Source organism: Trachypithecus francoisi, unplaced genomic scaffold (assembly GCF_009764315.1).
Source record: "Trachypithecus francoisi isolate TF-2019V2 unplaced genomic scaffold, Tfra_2.0 Lachesis_group8, whole genome shotgun sequence".
Classification (NCBI taxonomy): Eukaryota; Metazoa; Chordata; class Mammalia; order Primates; family Cercopithecidae; genus Trachypithecus; species Trachypithecus francoisi.
This window is the reverse complement of record NW_022681473.1, coordinates 15,791,705-15,814,989: the sequence shown is the minus strand read 5'-3', so window position 1 is coordinate 15,814,989 and position 23,285 is coordinate 15,791,705. Positions and strand designations below refer to the sequence as shown.

The 23,285-nt window shown below is 48.5% G+C and overlaps 1 protein-coding gene across 5 annotated transcripts; it reads right to left on the bottom strand.

Moving 5' to 3' along the window:
• Nucleotides 1-813: 813 nt before the first annotated feature.
• Nucleotides 814-21,739, bottom strand: SLC43A3 (solute carrier family 43 member 3). Of its 5 annotated transcripts, none has more exons than XM_033203794.1 (14): nucleotides 21,533-21,739; nucleotides 20,709-20,865; nucleotides 20,108-20,473; nucleotides 19,662-19,791; nucleotides 18,115-18,161; nucleotides 15,426-15,502; nucleotides 15,101-15,193; nucleotides 11,960-12,099; nucleotides 10,480-10,577; nucleotides 8,841-9,014; nucleotides 8,523-8,639; nucleotides 3,813-3,999; nucleotides 3,057-3,180; nucleotides 814-1,780 (listed from the first exon to the last, which is right to left on the bottom strand). In XM_033203794.1, exons 3-14 carry the CDS (start codon nucleotides 20,289-20,291, stop codon nucleotides 1,676-1,678), a joined length of 1,476 nt encoding a protein of 491 aa, XP_033059685.1. In that variant the 5' UTR covers nucleotides 20,292-20,473; nucleotides 20,709-20,865; nucleotides 21,533-21,739; the 3' UTR covers nucleotides 814-1,675. The 5 variants fall into 5 exon arrangements, with proteins under 5 accessions (XP_033059685.1, XP_033059686.1, XP_033059683.1 ...); XM_033203795.1 differs by having other exon boundaries at nucleotides 20,709-20,774; XM_033203792.1 differs by lacking the exon at nucleotides 21,533-21,739 and adding an exon at nucleotides 21,186-21,311 and having other exon boundaries at nucleotides 20,709-20,774.
• Between the last annotated feature and the right edge of the window lie 1,546 nt (nucleotides 21,740-23,285).

Genomic DNA, 23,285 nt, shown 5'->3' with positions numbered 1-23,285 from the left:
ACATGGCAGGTCCTCGATAAACATTTGTTGAATGAATGGATGGATGAACCTGCCTGCCAGCCCCCTGCCTTCCACCCCCATCCCCGCGCCTCCCACCGTTCTTTCCTAATCCTTCTCCTAACAAGGTGGGAATGAGACAGCGGGTGTGCCCCAGATTCTCCCATCCCACCCACCTGCCATCTCTCTTCCTGCACCCTCAACTTCTCCCTCTTTGCCTCCATCCTCCCCGAGGGTCATGAGTAAACACAGGAGCAAACCCTCATGTGCTCCCACCACAGGCTAGGCAGTTGAAATGATTTTACACTCTCACAATGACCGTCAGAGATAAAAATGATTAACTGTACTTTACAAGTGGGGAATTAATGTCTCAGACTGGTTAAGGGGCTTGTCCAGCTGCTGAGGGGCAGAGTTGAAACTCAAACTAGGACTTTCTGATTCCATCCAGTGCTTCTAGCTGGGGATGTGGAGTGAGGGGTAGGGTTCTGCTGAAGGTTAAGGATGTGGAGAGGAAGAGGAAGCGAGGGGTTCCTGCAGGAGGAAGTCTCTGGATCCATGTGCCAGGACCCGCGGGGTGAGTCATAGACAGGGTTCTCGCCCCACCTCTGGGTCCAGCTGCCACACTAGGATGTGTAGCCAGATTCCCTACGCTCTTCTCATGCCAGGGTAGGGCCTCCTCAGAAACACACACATACACACACACACACATACACACACACACACACACACACACACACACAAACACACACATACACACACACACAAACACACACACACACAGCCCAGCCCCAAAGCCTAGAGAGATGGAAACAGTAGTTGCCTTAGACACAGAAGCTTTATTTTTCTATAAAATTATTCCCCAGAGAAATTTTCTTTTAAATGCCCAAAGTAAATAACTTATATCCCTTCTTGAAGAGGAAAACATCCCCAAAGATAGTTTGTCCGAAATCCTTCGGTCAAGCAGGCCAGCTGGCTCCCACGGCCCTTGCAGTGGCCTGACTCTGTCACTGTCCCTAAAACCTTCTAGGACATCTGCTCCAGGAAGAACCTTCAACACCAAAACTCATCTCAGTTTTACAGATGGGAAAAGTGATTCTGAGACCAGACCAGGGTCAGGCCAAGGTCATCCAGCATCAGTGGCCGGGCTGAGACTGGGCCCAGGGAACCCTGTCTGCTCCTCTTTTTCCCAGAGCTGTGAGTTCTCTAGCCAAGGCTGCACTCTTGAGGGAGAGCTGGGAAGGATAGCTGAGGCCATGACAACCTTACTCTTCACCTGAAAATGTAACCCGTGGCAGAGGATCCAGGCACACATAGGCTTCAGAGCCAAACAGGCATAAAGAAGTAGGTGACATACTTCCTCCCCCATGTCACCTCCCCTGGAGTCAAGGGTCTGCCAAGGTTAAGTGCAAGGAGACACTCTTGTTTTGAAATAAAGAAGTTCCACGTCTTTGCTTTGAGTCTGTGCGATATCAATCTGCTCAGCAACTGAGATTCTTTTCTTGCTGCTCAAACGTCCTTGTTAACAGTTAAATATGTCTTTGCGTGCGTGTGTATGTGTGTGTGTGTGTGTGTGTGTGTGTGTTTGCTGGGATAGGCAGTCTTTTGGGACACGAGGTCCTCAAAGGTGGAGAAAGATGAACGAAACCATCCTCAGGGCTGAAAAGTGAGGGCTTCTGAACTATGCAATTGCACAGGGAGTTTCTTTCCAAGTGTGGCACTCCCGGTATACCAGAAAGGGGTGGACGAACGTCAGAAGAATGGCAAGCATGAACGTCACATTTACCTGCAGGGAGAGCAGAAGTGAGGTGAAATCCAGGAATTCTGAACAACAGAACTGTTGCTCAATGAAGGAAGCACTGATCCATTCCATGACCAACGAAGGGACCAGAAGTCTGCCGAGTTTATATTCTACTTTTCACCCAGACACCATGGAGTCCTGGAGGAAGGATTTTCAGTTACTTTTCATTCTGCACTACGGGGTGGGGAAGGGGAGGAATATTAAGCCCATTTCACAGGTAAAGAAACAGAGGCCTAACGAGCATTCAGTGTCATGTTCACGGTCACATGTGAAGCTGGTAGAGGCACCAGCTAGAACACACATCTGATTACTTGGTCATCTGATGTCACAATCAAGTCATTCGCCTCAGATTTCAAGTTTAGTCTTTTGGCCATGCACGGTGGTTGACGCCTGTAACCACGGCAATTTGGAAGGCAGAGGCGGGTGGATCGCTTGAGGCCAGGAATTCAAAACCAGCCCAGGCAACATAGCGAAACCCCAGTGTCTATCAAAAAAATAAAAAATAAAATAAAATAAAATAAAAAGCTGGGCATGGTGGCACATGCCTGCAGTGTCAGCTACTCGGGAGGCTGAGATAAGAGGATCACTTGAGCCCAGGAGATCGAGGCTGCAGTGAGCCGAGACTGTGCCACTGCACTCCAGCCTGGGTGACCAAGCAAGACCCTGTCTCCAAAACAAAAACAAAAAACATTTAGTCTTTCTTTTCTCCAAGTGATGGATTTAAACTCCTATTCTACAATTTGCTGCTTTTTTTTAAAAAATGAGGCAAATAAGAGCTGTGCAGTGGTCAAAATACAGAATTCAAAGTTGAAAGACTTTTGCTACTTAGCCAGTGCCTCTGAACACATAAGTAACCTCTTTGAGCCTCAGTTTCTGCAAACAGCAGAAGAGTCATGCCCACCTCCTAGAGCAGGACCTCAGAGCATCCCTCCAGGTGTAAGGACACAGAGGTGAAAGCACAGAGCTCTTGTGCTTTCTGTGGAAACCCTGCGTGGGCCTAGGGGAGAGGCCAGGGTGGGCCCGCACTCACCACAGGCAGGAAACACCTTTGAGGTCTCAGGATTTTGCTTGAAGTTTTGTGAGAATTTCCACCCTACTCCAGAATGTCTGTTTCCTCACACACAGAAATACTTTTGCCCCAAATATGTGAATAACACAGACTCTTTGGGCAGCTGCGCCGTGCTACATACCCAGGCCATCACAGCCAGATTTGGGGCAGCCAAGGCCTCCTGCCAGGGGTGACCATCCTCCCAGTACTCACGTAAAATGGGTCATTCTGAAGGGGGCCTTTGATGAGGGTAAAGATGGGGAACTGGAGCAGAGACACCACAGCCGACAAGGCCATCACCAGCCCAAAGAGCTTGCCAAAGTGCTCCGAAGGGAAACTGGGGAGAGAAACCAGAGGAGTTCCAGTGAGCTTCAGGGACCCTCCCTCCAAGCAGGAGCCTGGCCTCAGGGGCCTCTGTCGGCCGCTTGTCCCCAGCTCCCCTGTCCTAGGCCTGCCCTCCACCCACACCTGTCTGGCCTTTCCCTCATCACCTCTGCTCAGCCATTTGACCCACAGAACCCAGAGAAGGCACATGCGGGGCCCTGGACAAACAGAGAGGACCCTCATGCAGGCTACACCAGGGAAGAAAAGACAGGCACGTAAATGGATAGCATGCCAGACAATGCACGTACTAGCAAAGGAAGTAAGACTACAGTACTAAGGACACAAAGAAGGGAAGACACTTTTCCATCTCTTCCCTGGAGAACTGGAACAGAAGTGGGCCTCAGAGGATGAATACAAGTTCACCAAGTAGAAAACAGAGGGACAGGGCACCGCAGATGTAAAGGCTCAAGTGCATGAATGTTCTATCCTTCCCACCACCTCTGGTCTCACTCCCTCCACACCTGCCCCCAAACCCAGTCTCCCGCACCTGACTGCCTCCAGGCCCAGCCTCACATCCCAATTTCTTTACCTCCCACTTCTCTTTGCCCCAGTGTGTTCCATTGCGTACACCCCAAGGCCACTTACGCAATAGTGAGGAAGGCCGCATTGCTCCCATAGAGGAAGGAGCGGCTGATCACTTGCAGGATGAAGGTGAGATACTGGAGAGGGAGGACGGGGACTGAGGCACAGAGGGCGAAGGCCAGGCACAGCAGGGATGTCAGGGCCAGTGAAGGCACCGTCGAGCAGAGAGCCACCGCCAAGGTGGAGGAACCTGGGCGAACAGAGAGGAAAAAGAGGCTCTCTGTAGGCCAACCCAACAGAAGTCAGGGAAGGGCCAAGGAAGACTGGAAAAGGGGGAGGAGCCACTATCCATTCACTGCCCCAGCAGAAACCTGGGAGTCATCCTCGAATCCCTTCCCCACAGGCCCCACCTCAAATTCATCAATGATGCTGATCATTCACCTCCTATATACCATTCAAATGTGCCCACTCCTCTGCAACCCCACTGACTCGTCCTAGCTTTAAACCACCATTAACTCAGTCATGGATTACTGCAATGCCCTCCTGACAGGCTACACACATCTGCCCCTCCCCACCCTGAACATGTGGCCAGATCCTCTTTGTAACACTACTGGTAATAGCAAAAGACTGGAAACAATCCAATTAGCCATCAGTACGGAATGCTGCAGCAACTATGTTGCAGCCATATAATGGAGACCCAGGCAGTGGTTAAAAGGCATGAGGAGAAGTCCCTGCTACAGAGAACCCTCAGGATAGAGTTACACCAAAAAAAACAAAAAACAAAAAACAAACAAAAAAAACCCTGTGGAATAGTGTGTACAGTATACTACCTTTTATCTAAGAGAGGGAAATGTATTGATATGGTTTGGCTGTGTCCTCACCCAAATCTCACCTTGAATTGCATCTCCCAGAATTCCCACATATTATGGGTGGGACCCGGGGGGCGGGGGGGGGGGGAGGTAATTGAATCATGGGGGCCAGTCTTTCCCACGCTATTCTTGTGATAGTGAATAAAGCTCATGAGATCTGATGGGTTTATCAGGGCTTCCCGCTTTTGATTCTTCCTCGTTTTCTCTTGCCACCACCATGTAAGAAGTGCCTTTCACCTCCTGCCATGATTCTGAGGCCTCCCCAGCCATGTGGAACTGTAAGTCCAATTAAACCTCTTTTTCTTCCCAGTCTCAGATATGTCTGCAGCAGCAGCAAGAAAACAGACTAATACATGTATATACACCTACACAATGTTTATATTAAAAAACATAAAAATGGTTACCTAAAGAAGAGGAAAAGGGGTACAAGAAACAGAGAGGGAAACTAAACTTCTTTGAATATATCTTGTTTCACAGTTTTAGCTTTGGGAAAATGTAAATGTCTGATATGTAAATGTTTTACAAATACAATTAAATAATAATAAGAAGAAAAGTAAAACAATCTTAAAAAATCAGAAACAAAATAAAATAAAATGAAACCAAAGAACATAGCTCTACACCAAGTTGGTGATCCTTCAAATACAGTAATTTGGCCCAGTGTGGTGGCTCACACCTACAATCCCAACACTTTGGGAGGCCAGGGTAAGCTTGAGCCCAGGAGTTCGACATTAGCCTGGGCAACACAGACCCTTTCTCTACAAAAAAAAGAAATTCAAATTAGCTAGACATGGTAATGCATGCCTATAGTCCAAGCTACTTGGGAGGCTGAAGGGAGAGGATCACTTGAACCCAGGAGGTTGAGGCTGCAGTGAGTCATGGTCATACCACAGCACTACAGCCTGGGCAACAGAGTGAAACCTCATCCCTAAAAATAAAAAAGAAAATATGGCAACTTGACTGTATATCTCTCATGGGATATATCCTAAGGATGAGAAAGGAATAAGAAAGGACAGAAAAAAGGAAAGAAAGAAGTAGCAACAGTATTTAGCAATTGTACTGTTATCAAGTAACATCAATATTGCTAAAACCAGTAATTATATTTAAAATACTATATATGTGTATGTATGTGTATATATGCATATGTTAGGAACCAAGATTATCAGAGGAAGAGAAAGGGCTGCAAATGTAAAGTCAAGGAAATAAAAATTTGAATAAAAATATCAGTATTAAGTATTTATGATCTTTTTCTTATCAAAAAGTATGTACATGTTAACTCTATCCAAAGCACAAAAGCAGTGACAACACAGGAGCAGTAAGAAACCTCGGCATCCAGACTGTAGCCTCTAAATACCATTTCCAATTAAAGAAACCCAGGGTTAGTTGGGAAAAAACGATGATTTCAGGCCTGGGGCAGGAAACACACCTAGTGAAATGGACCTGAACATTTAATTGTGCTAGAAAGTAAGGATACTGTCTAGAAATAATGTGATTTTGTCTAAGTCTTTTAGACAAAATTTGTCTAAGTCTTTTAGACAGATTCTGGGTTGGTAAAGTTTTCAATGGCCAAAGGTGAGACAATTTGAGCATCAAGAAGAATCATGACAGAACAGATTGAAACATGTCAAATATATTTTAAAATGAAATTTTATTAAAAAAAAATTAGTAGCCATGTCTGGAGGTCACTAGGGCACCAATTCATTATTTCAGACTGGTAAATAAACATGTAAACCAAGCATTTATTTCTAGGTAACAAAATAGTAAAGAATGTTTTTCTTTCTAGAAGAATTCTAGTGATTAAAAGCAGAAGATAGAAATAGAAATCATCCTTTTGGCCAGGAGCAGTGGCTGTAATCTCAGCACTTTGGGAGGCCGAGGCAGGTAGATCACCTGAGGTCAGGAGTTCGAGACCAGCCTGGCCAACATGGTGAAACCCCATCTCTATTAAAAATACAAAAATTAGCCAGGTGGTGGGTGCCTGTAAAGCCAGCTACTCGGGACGCTGAGGCAGGAGAATCGCTTGAACCTGGAAGGCGGAGGTTGCAGTAGGCCAAGATTGTGCCACTGCACTCCAGCCTGGGCAACAGAGTGAGACTCTGTCTCAAAAAAGAAGAAAGAAAAGAAAAGAAAATCATCCTGTTGTAATCCTAATAAAATCATAGGCCTAGGCATTGATCATTAATGGCTGCTAAAATCACTAAGTATATGGTTGATGGGAAACTTTACAGCGGATGGATCAGACTGGCAATGTCTAAACCAGTTGATCAGTCTTAACACAGCAACAAGACAGCAGACACCAGGGGCTGCTGATGGGAGACCAGAGGAAACCCACAGCTCTACCTCTAAGTTATTCACGCCAAAAAAAAAAAAAAACCCAAACAATTAAACTGTGTTTCCTCCAAGCTTCTAATCCCACTGTTTACAGGAAATACCCAAGGAAAGGAATACTTTTAAATAACACATTAAAACAATGCCAAATCCAAAATATGGGGAAATGACCCAGTTTCTTCAACAAATAAATAAGAAAAGCGGGGAGGACTCTTCTAGATTTTAAAAGCTATAGAAGACACAGCAACCAAATACACTGCATGGACCAGGCATGGATCCTAATTTGAACAAACCAAATGTAAAAAGATGTATTTGAAATGATTGGAGGAATTTGAACAGTGACTGCACAGTAGATGATATGAGAAATTATTGTTTTTTTTAGGTGTGATCATGATTTTATGGGGATGTTTAAGTAAAAGAGGCCTTATATGTTAGAGAAACATTTATGGGTATAGAGAAATATTTACAGATGAAATGATACAATGTCTAAGATTTGCTTTGAAAACTCTAGCAGGTGTGGGAGAAGCAGGTGCGTGGGGTGGGGGAAGGGATAGATGAAATAAGTATGTAAAATGTTGGTCTACTTTTGTCCCTCCTGACCCAGCAGGTTAAAATACCTCAGCATATCTCTACTCCTCCAACCATGTCCAAGGACCAGGCCAAAACTCCCTGATGTGGTAAACAGCCTGACCCCTTCTTACCTCTCTCTCTCCAGCCACTTCCCTAAGATTCCCCAGTGCTCTGTGTCCTAGCCAGCCTGACTCACCTGCCCAGATTCCTCAATGTTTCACTCTGTCATTCATCATTTTGACCCCACTGTGCTCCTGGGCCACTCTCCAAGGCTCCACTTCTATATCTCCTCCCTTCTTATTCATCCTTCAGGTCTTGGCTTAGATGCTACCTCCTCCAGGAAGCCTTCCCTGGCACCAATCCCATCCTCACCCAGAACAGATTATGTGCCCTTCTTTGTGCCCCCATAGCCCCCTGTGGGTTTGCTTCATGGATTGTAACTGCCTGACTACCTGCCTTTCTCCACCCTCTAGACTGAGAACACCTTGAGAAAAAGAACGTATCTGTCTTGTCTGCTGTTGAATTCCTGGTGTCTGGCACCACGGCTGACACATAACTGTCACTCAGTACTAGTGTTTTAATGAATCAAGGAGTGTAACCAGACAGGGTTAAGAACACAAGAGAAGACTGGGCATGGTGCTTCACGCCTGTAATCCCAGCACTTTGGGAGGCTGAGGTGGGTAGATCACCTGAGGTCAGGAGTTCAAGACCAGCCTGACATGGTAAAACCCTATCTCTACTAAAAAGACAAAAATTAGTAGGGGATGGTGGCACATGCCTGTAATCTCAGCTACTCGGGAAGCTGAGACAGGGGAATCTCTTGAACCCAGGAGGCACAGGCTGCAGTGATCCAAGATCACACCACTGCACTCCAGCCTGGGCAACAGAGTGAGACTCTATCTCAAAAAAAAAAAAAAAGAGAGAGAAAGAGAGAGAGAAGATGTCATGGGGTAAATGAAGACCTCCCTTCCTGGTTCCCTGACCAGCCCTGCCCTCCCCCGCATCTCACCTGTCTTTCTTGCTTCCTTCTGGTACTTCTGTTTAAGCCGGTCCATGAGCAGGCCATTCCAGGGGGCACACAGCACTCCGAACTGAGTGAAGGCAAAGGCATTTGTGTAGGTGCTGACTACAGAGGGAAGAGAGAGATTGGTTGATGAGAAGTTTCCAAAACTCCCTTCCAAGCAGGGACTCTCCCACCTTGCTCTTGTCTGCACGTCCCTCCTCCCCACACCATCAGACCCTCCTCTGGTGTGTACAGCCCTGTTGGGAGGCTTTGTGTTCCCAGCTGTGATGTGCAGATGAGCTACCTCCCAGCCCCACCACATACCTCGTGCCATGTCCCCACCGGCCATGTTGGTCAGCAAGGAGTTGAGAGTGCCAATGAAGAGGTAGTGCCACAACTGTATCACAGACAGCCACACCAGGTGCCAGGCAAAGCGCCGAGACAAAGCGTAGCTCCAGAAGGAGCGGGGTTCCTGCTTCTGCCCTTTCCCTGGGGTCTCTAATGGGGAGAGGAGGATCTGGGCGTGAATCGCGAGGCAAGTGGACAGGTAGGATGGGGAGGGTGGAGGCCTCAGTGGAACATTTCAGGTCCGGGCCCACCTTCTACCCTTGGCTCCCATAACTCACCCGGCATGCTCTGCGCCTGCCTCAGACTCACACATCCCCACCTCCCTGCTTTGTCATGCTGGCCCTACCACCTTGGATGACCCTCTGTGTTCTTCTCTATTGAAATCCGATCTGTCTCTCACAGCCTGGTCAATGACACTTCTTGCAGTAATACCTTCCTGATCTTTCTCAGCCAGAAAGGTGAAAGGAATGACAAGGAGAGGAGAAAGTCCGAAGGGAGACGAGGATGAGTGTGGACACTCTGTTCTAACCTGCTCCTCAGTGCCTCCCTTTCTTTTGGTACCAGTATCTTGAGCTTCCTTAGGAAATCTTCCTCTACCCTAATCTTCATGATCCAGATGGCACCGTGAATTCAGGGTTCTGTTCCTCTCTCAAGGTTAACCAATGAGATGGTTCCTCCTAACAAGGCAGACCGGCCATAAGTTTAGGACGGACCTAATCTAAAATAGGTCCTACATCCTGGCAAGTCCAATTTCCTCCCTTGATTTTGGAAGCTTCCCAGAACCCTATTCTTCTTTCTTTAAAATAAATAAATAAATATGTGTTTTGGATCCAACTGTCAGATGGTAAAAACAAAAAAAATCAATTTTATTGTGTATATTTAAGATATACAATATAAGGTCATAGGATACATATAGCTACTAAGATGGTTACTATAGTAAAGCAAATTAACATATCCATCATCTCACATTTCTACCTGTTTTGTGGCAACAGCAGTTAAAATCTACTTGTTTAGCAAAGTCCCAGACACAATGCAATTTGATGACCTATAGTCTTCATGCTGTGCATTAGATCTCTAGGCCTGTTCATCCTGCTCATCTGCTTCTTCATGTCCTTCGACCTGCATCTCCCATCTCCTCTCCCACCCCGTCCTTATTTCTACTGTAGCTAGCTGCGGTTTGTGATGTGTGTAATCAAAGAAGCAGAACAGAGAGGAAGGAAAGGAAGCAGTGATAGAGTTGGGACAATAAGAGAGGACGGACCCAGAAGACCTGGAGAAATGGGGGCATTGCACCAGACTTAGTGCAATGGCATCACAGAAGAGGGCACAACCAAGGAGTTGGGGGAAGGGAAGGCAACCCACGGAAGGCAGGCTTGAAGGCGGGGAAAGTGACGGGATGTGAAAGAGAGAAAAGAGGGACAGAAAAGAGACAAAAGCCCTGCCCCTCTCTGGACCCTCCATTAAGTGAGGGGGTTGGAAAGATGCCTAAGGTCCTTTCTCTGTCCTGCCTTTCCTGATTCTGGGTCTCTGGGGGAGCTCTGGAGGTGAGGGGCCAGGAAAGGCACAAGGAGAGGCTCAGGTCTGGAGGAGAGAGAGATTAGTCAGCAGAGCTCACCTTCCTTTGCTGAAAGGACCTCCTTTGATTGTAGCTCCCTGTTTTCATGCTCAGCTGTTTCCTTCTCTTCCTTCGTGGTGCCATTCCCAGAGCACAGGCTATGGAAACAAAAGCCCAACCAGCAAGGCCAAGGACTGTGAGCTGAACCTGAGACTCAGACTGGAGGGAACAGTATGGTGAATCCCACATTTCACCGCACTTTGGAATCACCTTTTAGCCACCCTGATTGCCCAGGCTGCAGACCAGACCAATTAAATCAGAATGTCTGGAGGTGAGAGTCAGGCTTTCTTTTCTAAGATCTCTATGTGAATCTAGTGACTCTAATATGCAGCAAAGTTTGGGAACCACTGGAAGTATGAAAAGAGCAGGGCAGGCCCGGGTTCAAATCCCAGCTCTGCCTCTTCCTAGCAAAAGTCTGAGATGGCTCAGACTTAACCCTTCTGAGCCTCATTTTTCTCATTTAGAAAATGGAGATAAGGATATCTGAGGCCGGGCGCGGTGGCTCAAGCCTGTAATCCCAGCACTTTGGGAGGCCGAGACGGGTGGATCACAAGGTCAGGAGATCGAGACCATCCTGGCTAACACGGTGAAACCCCGTCTCTACTAAAAATACAAAAACTAGCCGGGCGAGGTGGCGGGCGCCTGTAGTCCCAGCTACTCGGGAGGCTGAGGCAGGAGAATGGCGTCAACCCGGGAGGCGGAGCTTGCAGTGAGCTGAGATCTGGCCACTGCACTCCAGTCCCGGCGATAGAGCGAGACTCCGCCTCAAAAAAAAAAAAAAAAAAAAAAAAAAAAGGATATCTGAGAGGATTATCGTGAGGATGAAATCAGAGAGCACATGGGGTCTGACAAATAGTGAGCAGCAAATGAACACCCTTCCTCTACTCCTTGTGGCAACTGACTGCAAAAATGATCACATGTTTTCACCTCCTCTGTATTTACCCCCATTTGAATGAGACTTTGCAGCTCTATTTCCCCATGCCCTGAATCTGGGCCAGCCTTGTGAACTGCTTCAGCCAAAAGAATGCAGCAGAAGTGGTTGTGCCAATTCCAAGCCTAAACCTCAAGAACACTTGTGCATTTCTGCGCTCTTTCAGAACCCTGAAATCACAGTGTGAATGAGCCCACGCTGGCTTGCTGGAGGATGACAGCCACGTGACCCAGGCCTCCCTGTCACTCCAAACCTATGTGAATGAGGCCATCCTAGCATAGTCAGCCCCCTTGTAACCCTCCAAATGATCAGATGCATGAATGAGCCCTGTCAAAATCATCTACATCTGACCCTGATCAGTAGAACTAGCCAGCTACCCACAGACTTATGAAAAACGATAAATGCTGAACGTTTTAGGCTGCTGAGTTTTGAGATAGTTTGTTATACAGCAATAGCTAACAGATGCACTGCTCCAGTCCTCCTCCTCTCCTATGACAGGTTTGCTTTGCCCTGTCGGGCTCTGGCCCACAATCACCAGATAGTCCTTACCCGTAGCTGTAGTTGGGGGGCAGTGGATATGGGATGTGCCCCCGGGGCATCAGGAGGAAAGTGCGTGCTACATGCCAGGTACTGCAGACAGACAGGAAGATGAAGGAGGCCCTGAGGCTGATGCCCTTTTCATAAAGAAGCTGCAGAAGGAGGAGGAAAAAGTCAGTGTCACGCCCATGTTCGCAGCAGCACTATTCGCAATAGCCAAAGGATAGAAGCAACCTAAAGGTCCATCAGCAGATGAACGGCTAAACATAATGTGATCTATACACACAGTGGAATATTATTCAGCCTTTAAAAAGGAAGGAGGCCACCATGCTGGCTCACACCTATAATCCCAGCACTTTGGGAGGCAAGAGGACCACTTGAGCCCAGTTCAAGACCAGCCTGGACAACATCACCCCTTCTCTGCTGGGTATGGTAGCACACACCTGTAGTCCCAGCTACTCAGGAGGCTGAGTGGTAGGATTTCTTGAGCCCAGAAGTTTGAGGCTGCAGTGAGCCATCACTGGGCCACTGCACCCCAGCCTGGACAATGAAGCATGACCTTGTCTCCAAAAAAAATAAAATAAAAAGGAAAGAAATTGACATACACTACAACATGGATGAACTTTAAGAGCACTATGCAGGGCTGAGCTCAGTGGTTCCTGCCTGTAATTCTAGTGGAGGATGGCTTGAGTCCAGGAGCTTGAGACCAGCCTGGGTAATAGCAAGACCTCATCTCTACTAAAAATAAATAAATAAATTAGCTGGGCGTGGTGGTGCACACCTGTAATTCCAGCTACTCGGGAGGCTGAGGTGAGAGGGTATGATTACATGATTACATGATTACACGCCTGTAATCCCAGTACTTTGGGAGGCTGAGGCAGGCAGATCACTTGAGGTCAGGAGTTCCAGACCAGCCTGGCCAACATGGTGAAACCCCATCTCTACTGAAAATACAAAAATTAGCAGTGCATGGTGGCACACACCTGTAATCCCAGCTACTCGGTTGGTTGAGGCAGAAGAATCGCTTGAAGCCAGGAGGCAGAGGTTGCAGTGAGCCAAGATCCTGCCACCGCACTCCAGCCTGGGCAACAGAGCAAGACTCTGTCTCAAAGAAAAAAAAGCTTAAGATAGTAAAATTTATGTTACGTATGTTTTATCACACATAAAAACATCAGCAGAAGAGGCAGGAGCTGGAACCCTGTTTTCTAAGGAGTCCGAGTACAAGCCATCACCTACCACCCTGGAAGCTGATTAGGAATACCTAGTACACATATGCACCCACCCCAAGACACACCCGGCAGTAGAGGAGTCCTCATATGACCCATCCCCGCAGCCGGTGCAGCCTCCTTGTATGGCTCCCCATAGATCTTCTAGCCCAGTGCCTTTTTTCCCCCAATAACAGCAAAGGCCTTTTGTTCAAAGAAAATTTTACACAGAAATTCAACTTACAAAACACATCAATAGGGAGCTTGCCAGTCATCTCCCTCTTTGTTCTCCTTGGTGACTGGCATGACATCAAAGAGAATCCCTAACTTCCTCGATGCTCAGTTTGAAACCACTGACCTAGCCCAACCTCCTCCCATTTTACAGAGAGTGACATTGAGGTCCAGAGAGGTGCAGTGAATCACTCAATGAATTGTCAGAGTAAGCAGCAGCAAAGTCAGATTAAACTAAGAATTCCCACTCCTGCTGCCTTTCCCCTTCCAACTCTAGACAGACAGGAGAGAGGTTGGGCATGGTAGTTCATGCCTGTAATTTCAGCACTTTGGGAGGTCAAGGAAGGCGGATTACTTGAGGTCAAGAGTTCAAGACCAGCCTGGCCAACATGGTGAAACCCCATCTCTACTAAAAATACAAAAATAAGCCGAGTGTGGTGGCAAGCCTATGGTCCCAGCAACTCAGGAGGCTGAGGCAGGAGAATTGCTTGAGCCCACTAGGCAGAGGTTGCAGTGAGCCAAGATCCCACCACTGCACTGCAGCCTGGGAGACAAAGTAAGATTCCATCTCAAAAAAAAAGAAGAAAGGGAGGCATACCCAGGGGAAGGAGGAAGAACCTGGAAAGTGGCTCTTGTGCCAGGAGAGGAAAGGCTTGAGTACCCCAGGGACTCAGTCTCTGCATGACCCTCCAAACCTCCAGAGCTTATAGGACTAAGCTAGACTCATGTCTGGGTAGTGACTGCCAGAGATCCTCTTCTCTGCCCCCATAACCGACACGGAATGCCAACTGCCTCTGGCCTAACACTAAGCCCAGAGAGAAGTCCCAGGTTGGGCGGCTTGAGATCCACACTCTTCCCTTCCTTTCACTCACCCATCTGTGGCATGCTAGCTTTAGTACTCCAGCTTGTTGTCTCATAACTGAAGCATGGTTGCCACAGCCCCAGCTATCACATCCTCACACCGCAACATTCAATGAGGAAGACTTCATTTGTACTCTGCTTTCACCTTCCATCAGGGAAGAAAAGTCCCTTGAGTCTTCTAATATATACACTCCCTTTATCTCATTAAAAAGGACTGGATCCTATGCTGACCTCCATCCATCACTAGCAAGGGGTAAACGGATTGCCGTGGTTGGCTTTGATCAATCAGGATTCATCCCCTGGGCTAAGCAGGTCACTGCCCAGATAAAACCATTCGCAATGAATAAGGCAGAATGGTTGTTGATTGACCTCTAATAGGCTTGGCAACAGTTCATCCCCTGAAACCTCAACATCAGCCATTGGGACAGCTGGACAAGCCTCCGTGTCTGCCCCTGCTGTACCCACTAGCCACTTGCCACCTTCTTGTCCAAACTAGAAGCTCACGGCAGCAAACACCCCACTCTAAAGGGCCCCCAGCCTCTGCCCAACATTGGCCCAAGCACGTCATGACCACTGCCACAAAAGCTTGGGCAAGGCTGAAGGAGGGGCTTAGCGGTTACAAGCTCAGGCTCTAGAACCAACAAGCCTGGGTTTGATTTCCAGTATCATGGCTACTAGCTGCAGAACCTTCATTGTTAAAAGGTTTTTAACCTCGGAGACTCATGCTTCATCTGTAAAATGGGGGCAACATAGTACATACCTCACCGAGTTGATGGAGAGAAACAATGCAAGGTTCACAAGACAAGCGCCTGGCATATACAAGTGCTCAATGAATGTAGGCTGTTACTATATTTACCTTAATAATAAGGAAGACTGCCGAGGAAGAGTCAAATGCTCCATTGTAGAGAGTGATGATGGTCGAACGGTGTTGGCCAAATAGGTTCCCAATCTGGGGATGATAGAACCAGCCTGGATCACTCATTTTTTCATGAAACAGATATTTCCTGAGGACCTAGCATGTGGCAGGCACTCCTTATACCCAAACTGACCCTCCACCACTAGAGCTCCCACCTCAGCTTGAGCCAACCCCATCTGAGGCAGCCAATTATAGAAAAGGGTCTCACCTTCCCTCCACCTTCCCTCCACCCTGCCAAGTGCCTGGGATTAGGGAAGACTCCCACCTGCAGGTTGGTGATGAGAAACAGGATTCCCCCAATGGTGAGCATCGGCATGGCCAGGAAGAGCAGCACAGCTGAGCCTGGACCATCAAAGTCAGAAGCAGGATGGTGTCATAGTGCAACCCAAACATGGAGCCCCAACCTCTGCTCCCACCTGCTCCAAATTCCCAACAATCCTAGTGTCCAGGCCCCAGTTCGAGCCAGCGTTCCAGCGTCCTTCAAGGGTTTTCAGGATACTGGCCAAGGTTTCCCCAGATATCTCTGCGGAAGTCTCCCGAGCCACCTTCTTCTCAACCAAAGTGGGTCCTCAGTCTGTGGCAGGCCAGGAAGTTTACAGACAGAGGCAGAGCTCTAAGTGAAGCCACCTGTCTCTTCCCTCAGTAAACCACAAGCTGCCTCTCCTTTTCATCCTTGACACTCTAGGAAAAGAGGACCCTGGACTCAGGTGCCAGGCTCAACCCTTGAGCCCATCCCCTAATTCATGGCATTGGCCTTGAGCCTCAGTCATCTTATCTGTTTAATGGGAACAACAGTTCCTGCTCTTCCTGCCTCAGGTGCTAAGAGAACTGAGTGAGAAAAGAACCATGGTCTTTTCTTTGTTCACTAAACTCTGAGTACTTCCTTGGTTCCAGGCATTGTGCTTGGCACTGGAAATGCAAGATGAATAAAAGATACTCCTTGCGCTTAAAGAGACTGACATGCAAACAAATGGTTATAACAGGTCTGGTAAGTGTGAGACCACAGCAGAAAAGCTCAAGAGCTGGGGTAGGGGAACCCTTGACAAATTATTCCTCCCCAAACCAGACTTCCGCGCACCATTATTCTGGCCATAACCTATGCCTGTCCTATTATTTGCTAAAATGTTTTAAGTTGACTCACTTTTATCCAAAAAAAAAAAATCTATTTTTATAGGACACTTTATTTCACTACTGTAGATGAAATCACTGGCATTGCTTGTCATGAATAGGAAGTAACTGTAAAAATAAATGCAATGAAAGGAAAACAATGTTATTCAACTGTAGCTGGATGCATTTGCCCTTAGAATGTTCAAAGCCTAAGACCTGCTCTTTCCATCAGTGTTAAAATCACACTGGCCCCACATCAAGACATTCTTTCATGAAATCAGAAGGACTGAAAGAGACATAAAAACGGAATAGCTGTTCTGTCAGGTGATTTGATGTTTGTTAGTGTAGTTGATGTAGTATGCGTGTGCCCCTAACATCCTCTTAACTACTGTGCTATACCTTAAGAAGCACTGCCAAGAGCCAATTTTAGAGTATTCACACAATTTACCATTCAATTTGTCGTTATAAAATGTACATCCCTCCTATTGCTAAAGGTTGGAGACTTCTTTCACTATAGAGTCCTTGTAGGCTCAAAGCTTTTTTCAAAACCGAAAAGCCCTATACTATGGAGGAAGAGGAAGATTGTTGCTCAGACAATTTGCAAGCACAAGTCAAATATTACCCAGCCACCACCTCCACATTCAGTCGCTTAAAAATCATTTACAGGCTTTTAGAGTAGATGATGCTGGTTGGATAAGGAGAGTGGTTTGAAATAATTGGTTTGAGGTGCCAGGCCATCTCATGAGATCTGTGTGGACAAAGACACTCAGTCTCTGTGTTTGCCCAGCATGAGTGCAGACAATCTCATGATGCTGTTGGGCTTTAGCATAGCTTACACACACAAGAGTAATGTACTCTTCTTTCCTAAACCAAAAATTGAGCCACAGGTCTGACACTAGGGAGGAACCTCGGGAGGCATCTCGTGGCCACCATAACCAAGGCAATGAGAGAAAGAAGAGTCAGGGATCAGGAGGCCTGCACACCAGGCCCACCTCCCACTCGCTTTCTCTGTGGCCATGGACGTGTCTTTGCAAAGGGTGCCTCTGTGACCTCAGTTTCTCCTCTGTGTAAGGGGTGGAAAGGTGGTGGAGGATAAACCAGATTGGAATTCCAGACTTATAGACTGGTAAAATTTGAAAAAAAAGATTTTGAGTACAATAGAGTTGTCAACTTTCACCCTGCTAAGTAAGGATATTTTCAAAATGGTCATTCATATAATCATTTCATTAAAAAGAAAGAGAACATTTTAACACATACAAGAAAGATATAAAAGCTTTTTGTAGTTGTTTTGTTTTTTAGGGTTTGTTTGTTGATAGAGTCTCACTTTGTCACCCAGGCTGGAGTGCACTGGTGTGATCTCGGCTCACTGCAACCTCTGCCTCCTGGGTTCAAGCAATTCTCCTGCCTCATCCTCCTGAGTAGCTGGGATTACAGGCGTGCACCACCGCCCAGCTAATTTTTGTATTTTTTTAGTAGAGAAGGGATTTCACCATGTTGGCCAGGCTGGTCTCAAACTCCTGACCTCAGATGATCCACACACCTCAGCCTTCCAAAGTGCTGGGATTACAGGAGTGAGCCACTGCGCCCGGCCAGATGTAAAGTTTTGAATAAATTCTACTCTATGAAGTAATCCCTCTCATCATCCTTGCTTTTCACATTTTCTCAATAGATTAAACTGTTTTCACAGACCAGCAATAGCTCAAGATCCTTCCAGGATTCTTTCAAGCTGCAGATCTCTGAATAACCACGTGGTCTGTATGTCTTGCCTATAGCGCTCTGCTCACACCTGCCCCAGCCACCAGGTGCCCCTGAGCTTGCATCCCTCCCACCCACCTGACAGCACTCACCTGCAGAGGTGAAGGCTATGATGAGTGTGGCAGTGGTGTAGAAAAATCTGAAACACAGAACAGGAAAAGCAGAATATTGTCAAGAAAGGAGAAACCTGGGAGACAAACATGATTCTGCTCACCCAGCCCACAAGTGTAGGACTTGACCGCACCCTCAGCCTGGGATGCAATGAGCACTGATGCCTCTGAGCCCCAGGCTCAAAACCAGGTGAGAAGCCGCGATGAGATTGAGATGTGGTCCTGACCTCAGGGACAGTGCATTTTGCTCATTCTGAGGCCCAAGGCTAGCATAGGCAGCCTTGGACAATGAGCTCAGCTGATGACGTAGTTGGCTTGGGACTTAGCCAGGACAGAGTGGGCAAAGCCAAGGTCCTCCCACCTGGAAGTCCCAACAGCCCAACCCCTTGGAGAAAGGGGTTAGTGCCTGGTCTGCAAATCAAGGTCCTTGAGTTCTAACTCCTCCTCACTCTGTGACCTTGGGCAAGGCGCTGTCCTTCTCTGGGCCCCAGGAGCCTTTTCTATAAAAAGAAATGATTGGACTGACTAGCTCAGAGTGCTATGATTTCAGGACTACAGTCCCAAGGTTATAAGGCTCCCTTAGCATTTAGGGGTCTTGTAAGGCATGGAGTCCAAAAAAAAAAAAAAAGCAATGTCCTAAGGCTGGAGAAGAGGGAGGGGACAAAGGAAGGGGAGGAAAGGGGAGGTAGCAGGGAGCCAAGGACCAAGAAGGACTGAGACACAGTCATTCTGCATCCAAAGGCTTAAAATGTAAGGGACTGGCTTTACTCTCTGGCTATTTCCAGAAAGGCAGGCCCAGCCAGCCCTCCCGTTCCTATCTCTGATAGCTGATCTCACATGTGCCTCCCTGGGAGCACCTGCTCTGAGCTGTATCAGTCCCCAGCAGGGCGCTGATTATCACTGAGCCTGCCCACAGACCACGAGATTAGGATGCAGCAACACACTGTGTGTGTGAGATCACATCCCGAACCTTCTGACTCATCTGCACAGGAAACCCCCACTGTCTCCCCTCTGGTCAGAAGGGGCCTGAAATTCCACCAGTGGCAATACCACGGAAACTTCCTATTAGCTAAGCCCCTAGGGAGTGACGGGGGAGGGAGGTGGTGAGGAGGATGAGGATGAAGCCTGAGCAACCTGGATGTGAGGCTGTGCAGGGGATGAGGACAAGGATCCTCAGGGTGAAGGAAGAGAAGAGCAATTTTAGTTTTTGCTAATTTTGTAACCTTGGCTCCAAGCCAGCCCTTACAGGAAGTCAGCCTGGCCTCCGGCTCAGTTCAGCACGTGATAGGGAAGCCACATTCAGGCGGAGCAGGGAGAGGTAAGGAAATGGAAGTGGGGCTGTGGGGAAGTGGGGAGTCTACAAATTCCTGCTGCCTGGGGCTGCTCCTAACAGCTGCTGGGAGCGAGCTGCAGGTGTGGTGCCCGGCAGGGCAGCCGGGCTGTCTGACCTGGATTTCACTCCAAGCTAGGCTGCGGCCTGAAGGATTCCTGTCGCCCACCTTTGCCTGGGCTGGGCCTTTGGGACTTACATGGCTATGAGGCGTGCCACGGTGGTCTTGAACCGGTCAAAGATGTAGCCAGTGGGGAATGTCATGAAGTTGTTCATGAAGGACCCCAGGGTGAAGATGAGTGAGAACCTCTCATCCTGGGCTTTGCAGTCTGGAGGAGAAAAAAGGTCTCCTATGCATCCCAGCCTTCCTGCCAAATGAGCACACAGCCTGGGCTCCCCTCCGCCTCGGACAGCTTGTCAGTCAGAAACTTGTCCCTTAAGCTCAGATGAAATGTGGCTGCCCCTAATTACCCCTCAGGAGCTGGTGCCTCCCTTCCAGGCACTTCCCAGACCAAGTGGGGTAAGGGCTGCTGACCCTTCCTCTCATCATAGAAAGAGGGGTGGGCAGGGGGCAGTCCTTCCTGCTCCTTGCCACCACCTGGGAGCCAGACTTAACTTCCTTAGAAAAGTCATCCCTGCCCTTACCGGCCTGCCCTGTGGCATTGCCAATCGGCCCAGCATCTTGTCCACACAGGTCCTTAAAATAATCCTCATTCTTGAAGACAAACACTAGTGAAGGCCAGCCAAAGAGGATGCCAGCAAAGCCCAGGCATTCCAGCAGCCCCGTCAGCAGTGTGGCCACGTGCAGGGGCAGGCCCTGGCCCGCCATGAGCAGAGGTGGAGTGGATCTTCAAATCCCACTTTGTCCTCCTGGACCGATCACAGGCGCTGTAAACCTGGCGTTTGAGCACTTGGAAAATTCCTCTGGCAAGCCAAGCCCTTCCCTTCCTGTAGCTCTCTGGTTCTGTTTCAGGCCTGGGCAAAAACCATCAGCGGGTGATTCTCTGGATCCTGTAAAATAAAGACAGAGGCTGCTGGAAGAGGAGGCCTGCAGGAAAGGGAAAGGTGGACTAGAGTTATTTGTGGGGTGCATTAAGAGGCAGGGTGATCGTGGCCGCTGGCAGCAAATATGGGGAATAAATACTCCAATACACCATCTTAGGCACTGCATTTGAGTAACCACGTGGCAAGTAGAGCGGCAGATCTTAATTGCCACCTGGAGTCACAGGTGAGATAAACGACTTACCCAATAGCTCCCCGGCAGCAGGTGGAGAAGCGGAGGCTCCTGCGCTCGAATTCTGAATACCGTCCACTAAAATAATGACAGCCACTCAACCAGGTGCAGGGGCAGGGAGACTCTACACAGAAGACACAAACTCCCGCTGCCAACTTCGTGTTGTTATCTTCAGTTTATTGACAATGAAACAAAAAACTCTCGCAGATTTCAGGAACTTGCCCAAGATCACAGGGCTAGTTTAGTCACGAGGCAGGCCATTCTACTGCCAGAAATACCCCAGCTCCCATGACCCTCGCCTAGGACTCGCAAACATGGTCCCCGCTGCCCTTCCTCGCATCAGCTTCTACCAGGAAAGCCTCCGGGGCCCGCTCCCCGCCAGCCTCCGCACCCGCTCCAGCCTGCGGCCGGCCCTCCCCGCAGAGGAGCCCGAGGGGCCAGCCCGGGCTCGGAGCCCCAAGGCCCCGGAAAGGGGACCCCTCGCCCTACCCGCGTGCTCCGCGCCGGGGCTCTCCGCGCCCTTTCCGCGCGGGCCAGGTTCGCATTCGCGCCTCTCGCCGCCCCTCACAGTCCCGTGCTTGCCTCCGCCCCTGCCTGCCCTCCCGGAAGGGGCTGGGGCAGGCCTCCCCATTCTCCATCACTTCCTTCTTCTTTTTCCTTGCTCACAGCCTCTCGCGCCTTTTTTACCTCTCCCTTTTGAAACTTCTCCCTCTAGGATCCCCTATAACCCCAGCGGTGCCTTTCCCTCCCTCCTCACTGCCTTTCAGCCTCCCAGCCCCCTTGCCTCTGCCTCCCCTAACCAACTTAGTTGAATGCTGTTACACGCTCAGGCCCACCTAGGAAAAATGTCACTCACTTACAGCACCCAGAGGACACACAGACAGCACATGCGGGCATAGGGACACACACTTTTATTTGTGCATTTTGCCTTGACCGCTGGGTGGGCAGGGAACATATTTTTCCTATTTGCTCACCACCTCAACCCTCTCTCCCAGTTTCACACTCCCACAGCTGCCAAAAACATCCCAACCACAGAATCAGGGAGCCAAGAACCACGACTGAGGCCTTTTCAGAAACCATCCCCTGGAGGACTGCCCCATCTCTTCACTCCCAAAGACCCCTTAGATGACTCCCTGCCTCACCCCCACCCCCCAGGTTCTGAAAGAGCCTTCCCACCAGACTGCATTGATTAACTATTCATTCATTGCCCCATTTTTTATTCATCAAAGACATGTATAATTGCCCATCGGAGCTTGTGATCAGCGTGAGGTAACCAGTCTAAGCAGCTGCCTTACTATCCTCCCAGTCCAGAGCACGTGAGCTGATGTCTTCTTTGGCCTGTGTGGCTGTTTCCTTGCCAAAAGCTCAGTTTGGGGGAGAGCTTCTTGCATATTAGATGCAGTCTGCAGACTCCCAACCCCAGCTACCTGGATCCCGTGGGGGCCCAGGAACTCCAGCTATTCCAAGCCCACTCCTCTTTTTTTTTTAAGAGGAAGAAATAGAGGTTAGGATAGGGGACAGCCAGAACTGAGTATTTTCCAGATCCAACTGAGTATTTTCCAGTTCGCCACCAAAACACAAAAGATAAAGTCTGTGACCACTCTAGTGACTTGACTGAATGGAGGAAGGGTGGCTGGGGTCCTGTACCCCAAGCTACTTGCTAGTTATACAACCTGAGGCAAGCTCTTTGGCTGCCCCATCTGTAAGACAAGGACAGTAATAGTACCTTAATTATAGGAATTGTCTTAAACGAAGTATGAGATGGGTGTATGAGGTCCCTGCATGGCGCAGGTGCTGTAGGCAGATTGTAGGGTAGTGGATTTCTAGTCTGCAGTTATGTAGACAGAGCCAGAGAAGCAGCTTTGGGGAGGAATTTTAAAGGAACTTGCCCATGGTCACTCTATGAAGCCGCAATACCTTCCCAACTCTGAAACCTATGCCCTCATCGCCCCATCTTAACAAACATTTGGACATTAGAGAAAACAAGTCTCTTCTTAAAATAACATTTTAGGCCGGGCGCGGTGGCTCAAGCCTGTAATCCCAGCACTTTGGGAGGCCGAGACGGGCGGATCACGAGGTCAGGAGATCGAGACCATCCTGGCTAACACGGTGAAACCCCGTCTCTACTAAAAAATACAAAAAACTAGCCGGGCGAGGTGGCGGGCGCCTGTAGTCCCAGCTACCCGGGAGGCTGAGGCTGGAGAATGGCATAAACCCGGGAGGCGGAGCTTGTAGTGAGCTGAGATCCGGCCACTGCACTCCAGCCTGGACCACAGAGCGAGACTCCGTCTCAAAAAAAAATAATAATAATAACATTTTAAGTTATTTTAAGAAATATATTTTAATCCACAAAAATATAGCAGCCCAGGACAATCAGGGCTTAAGATGCAAGATTTTCTATTTTACTGCAAGACAGACTCTGAAATTAATGCATGCCCTATCTTCTGCTCTGGCGTGCATTTTAGTCTCCTGAGGACCTTGGAGGATCAGTAAGTGTGGAAGTAGCAAGGGAGAAACAGAAAAAAGTCAAAGCAAAGAAAGAATCTTATCTTGTTACCTCTCTTGACTGAGAGCCTCCACTACACACCT

Coding starts and splice junctions, on each gene's coding strand:
- SLC43A3 (XM_033203794.1), bottom strand. CDS start 20,291: ATGGCGGGCCAGGGCCTGCCCCTGCACGTGGCCACACTGCTGACGGGG. Junction 15,194..15,425: donor TTCTCATCACCAACCTGCAG/GTGGGAGTCTTC, acceptor TATCATCCCCAG/ATTGGGAACCTATTTGGCCA. Junction 1,781..3,056: donor TTCAGAATGACCCATTTTAC/GTGAGTACTGGG, acceptor CTCTCCCTGCAG/GTAAATGTGACGTTCATGCT.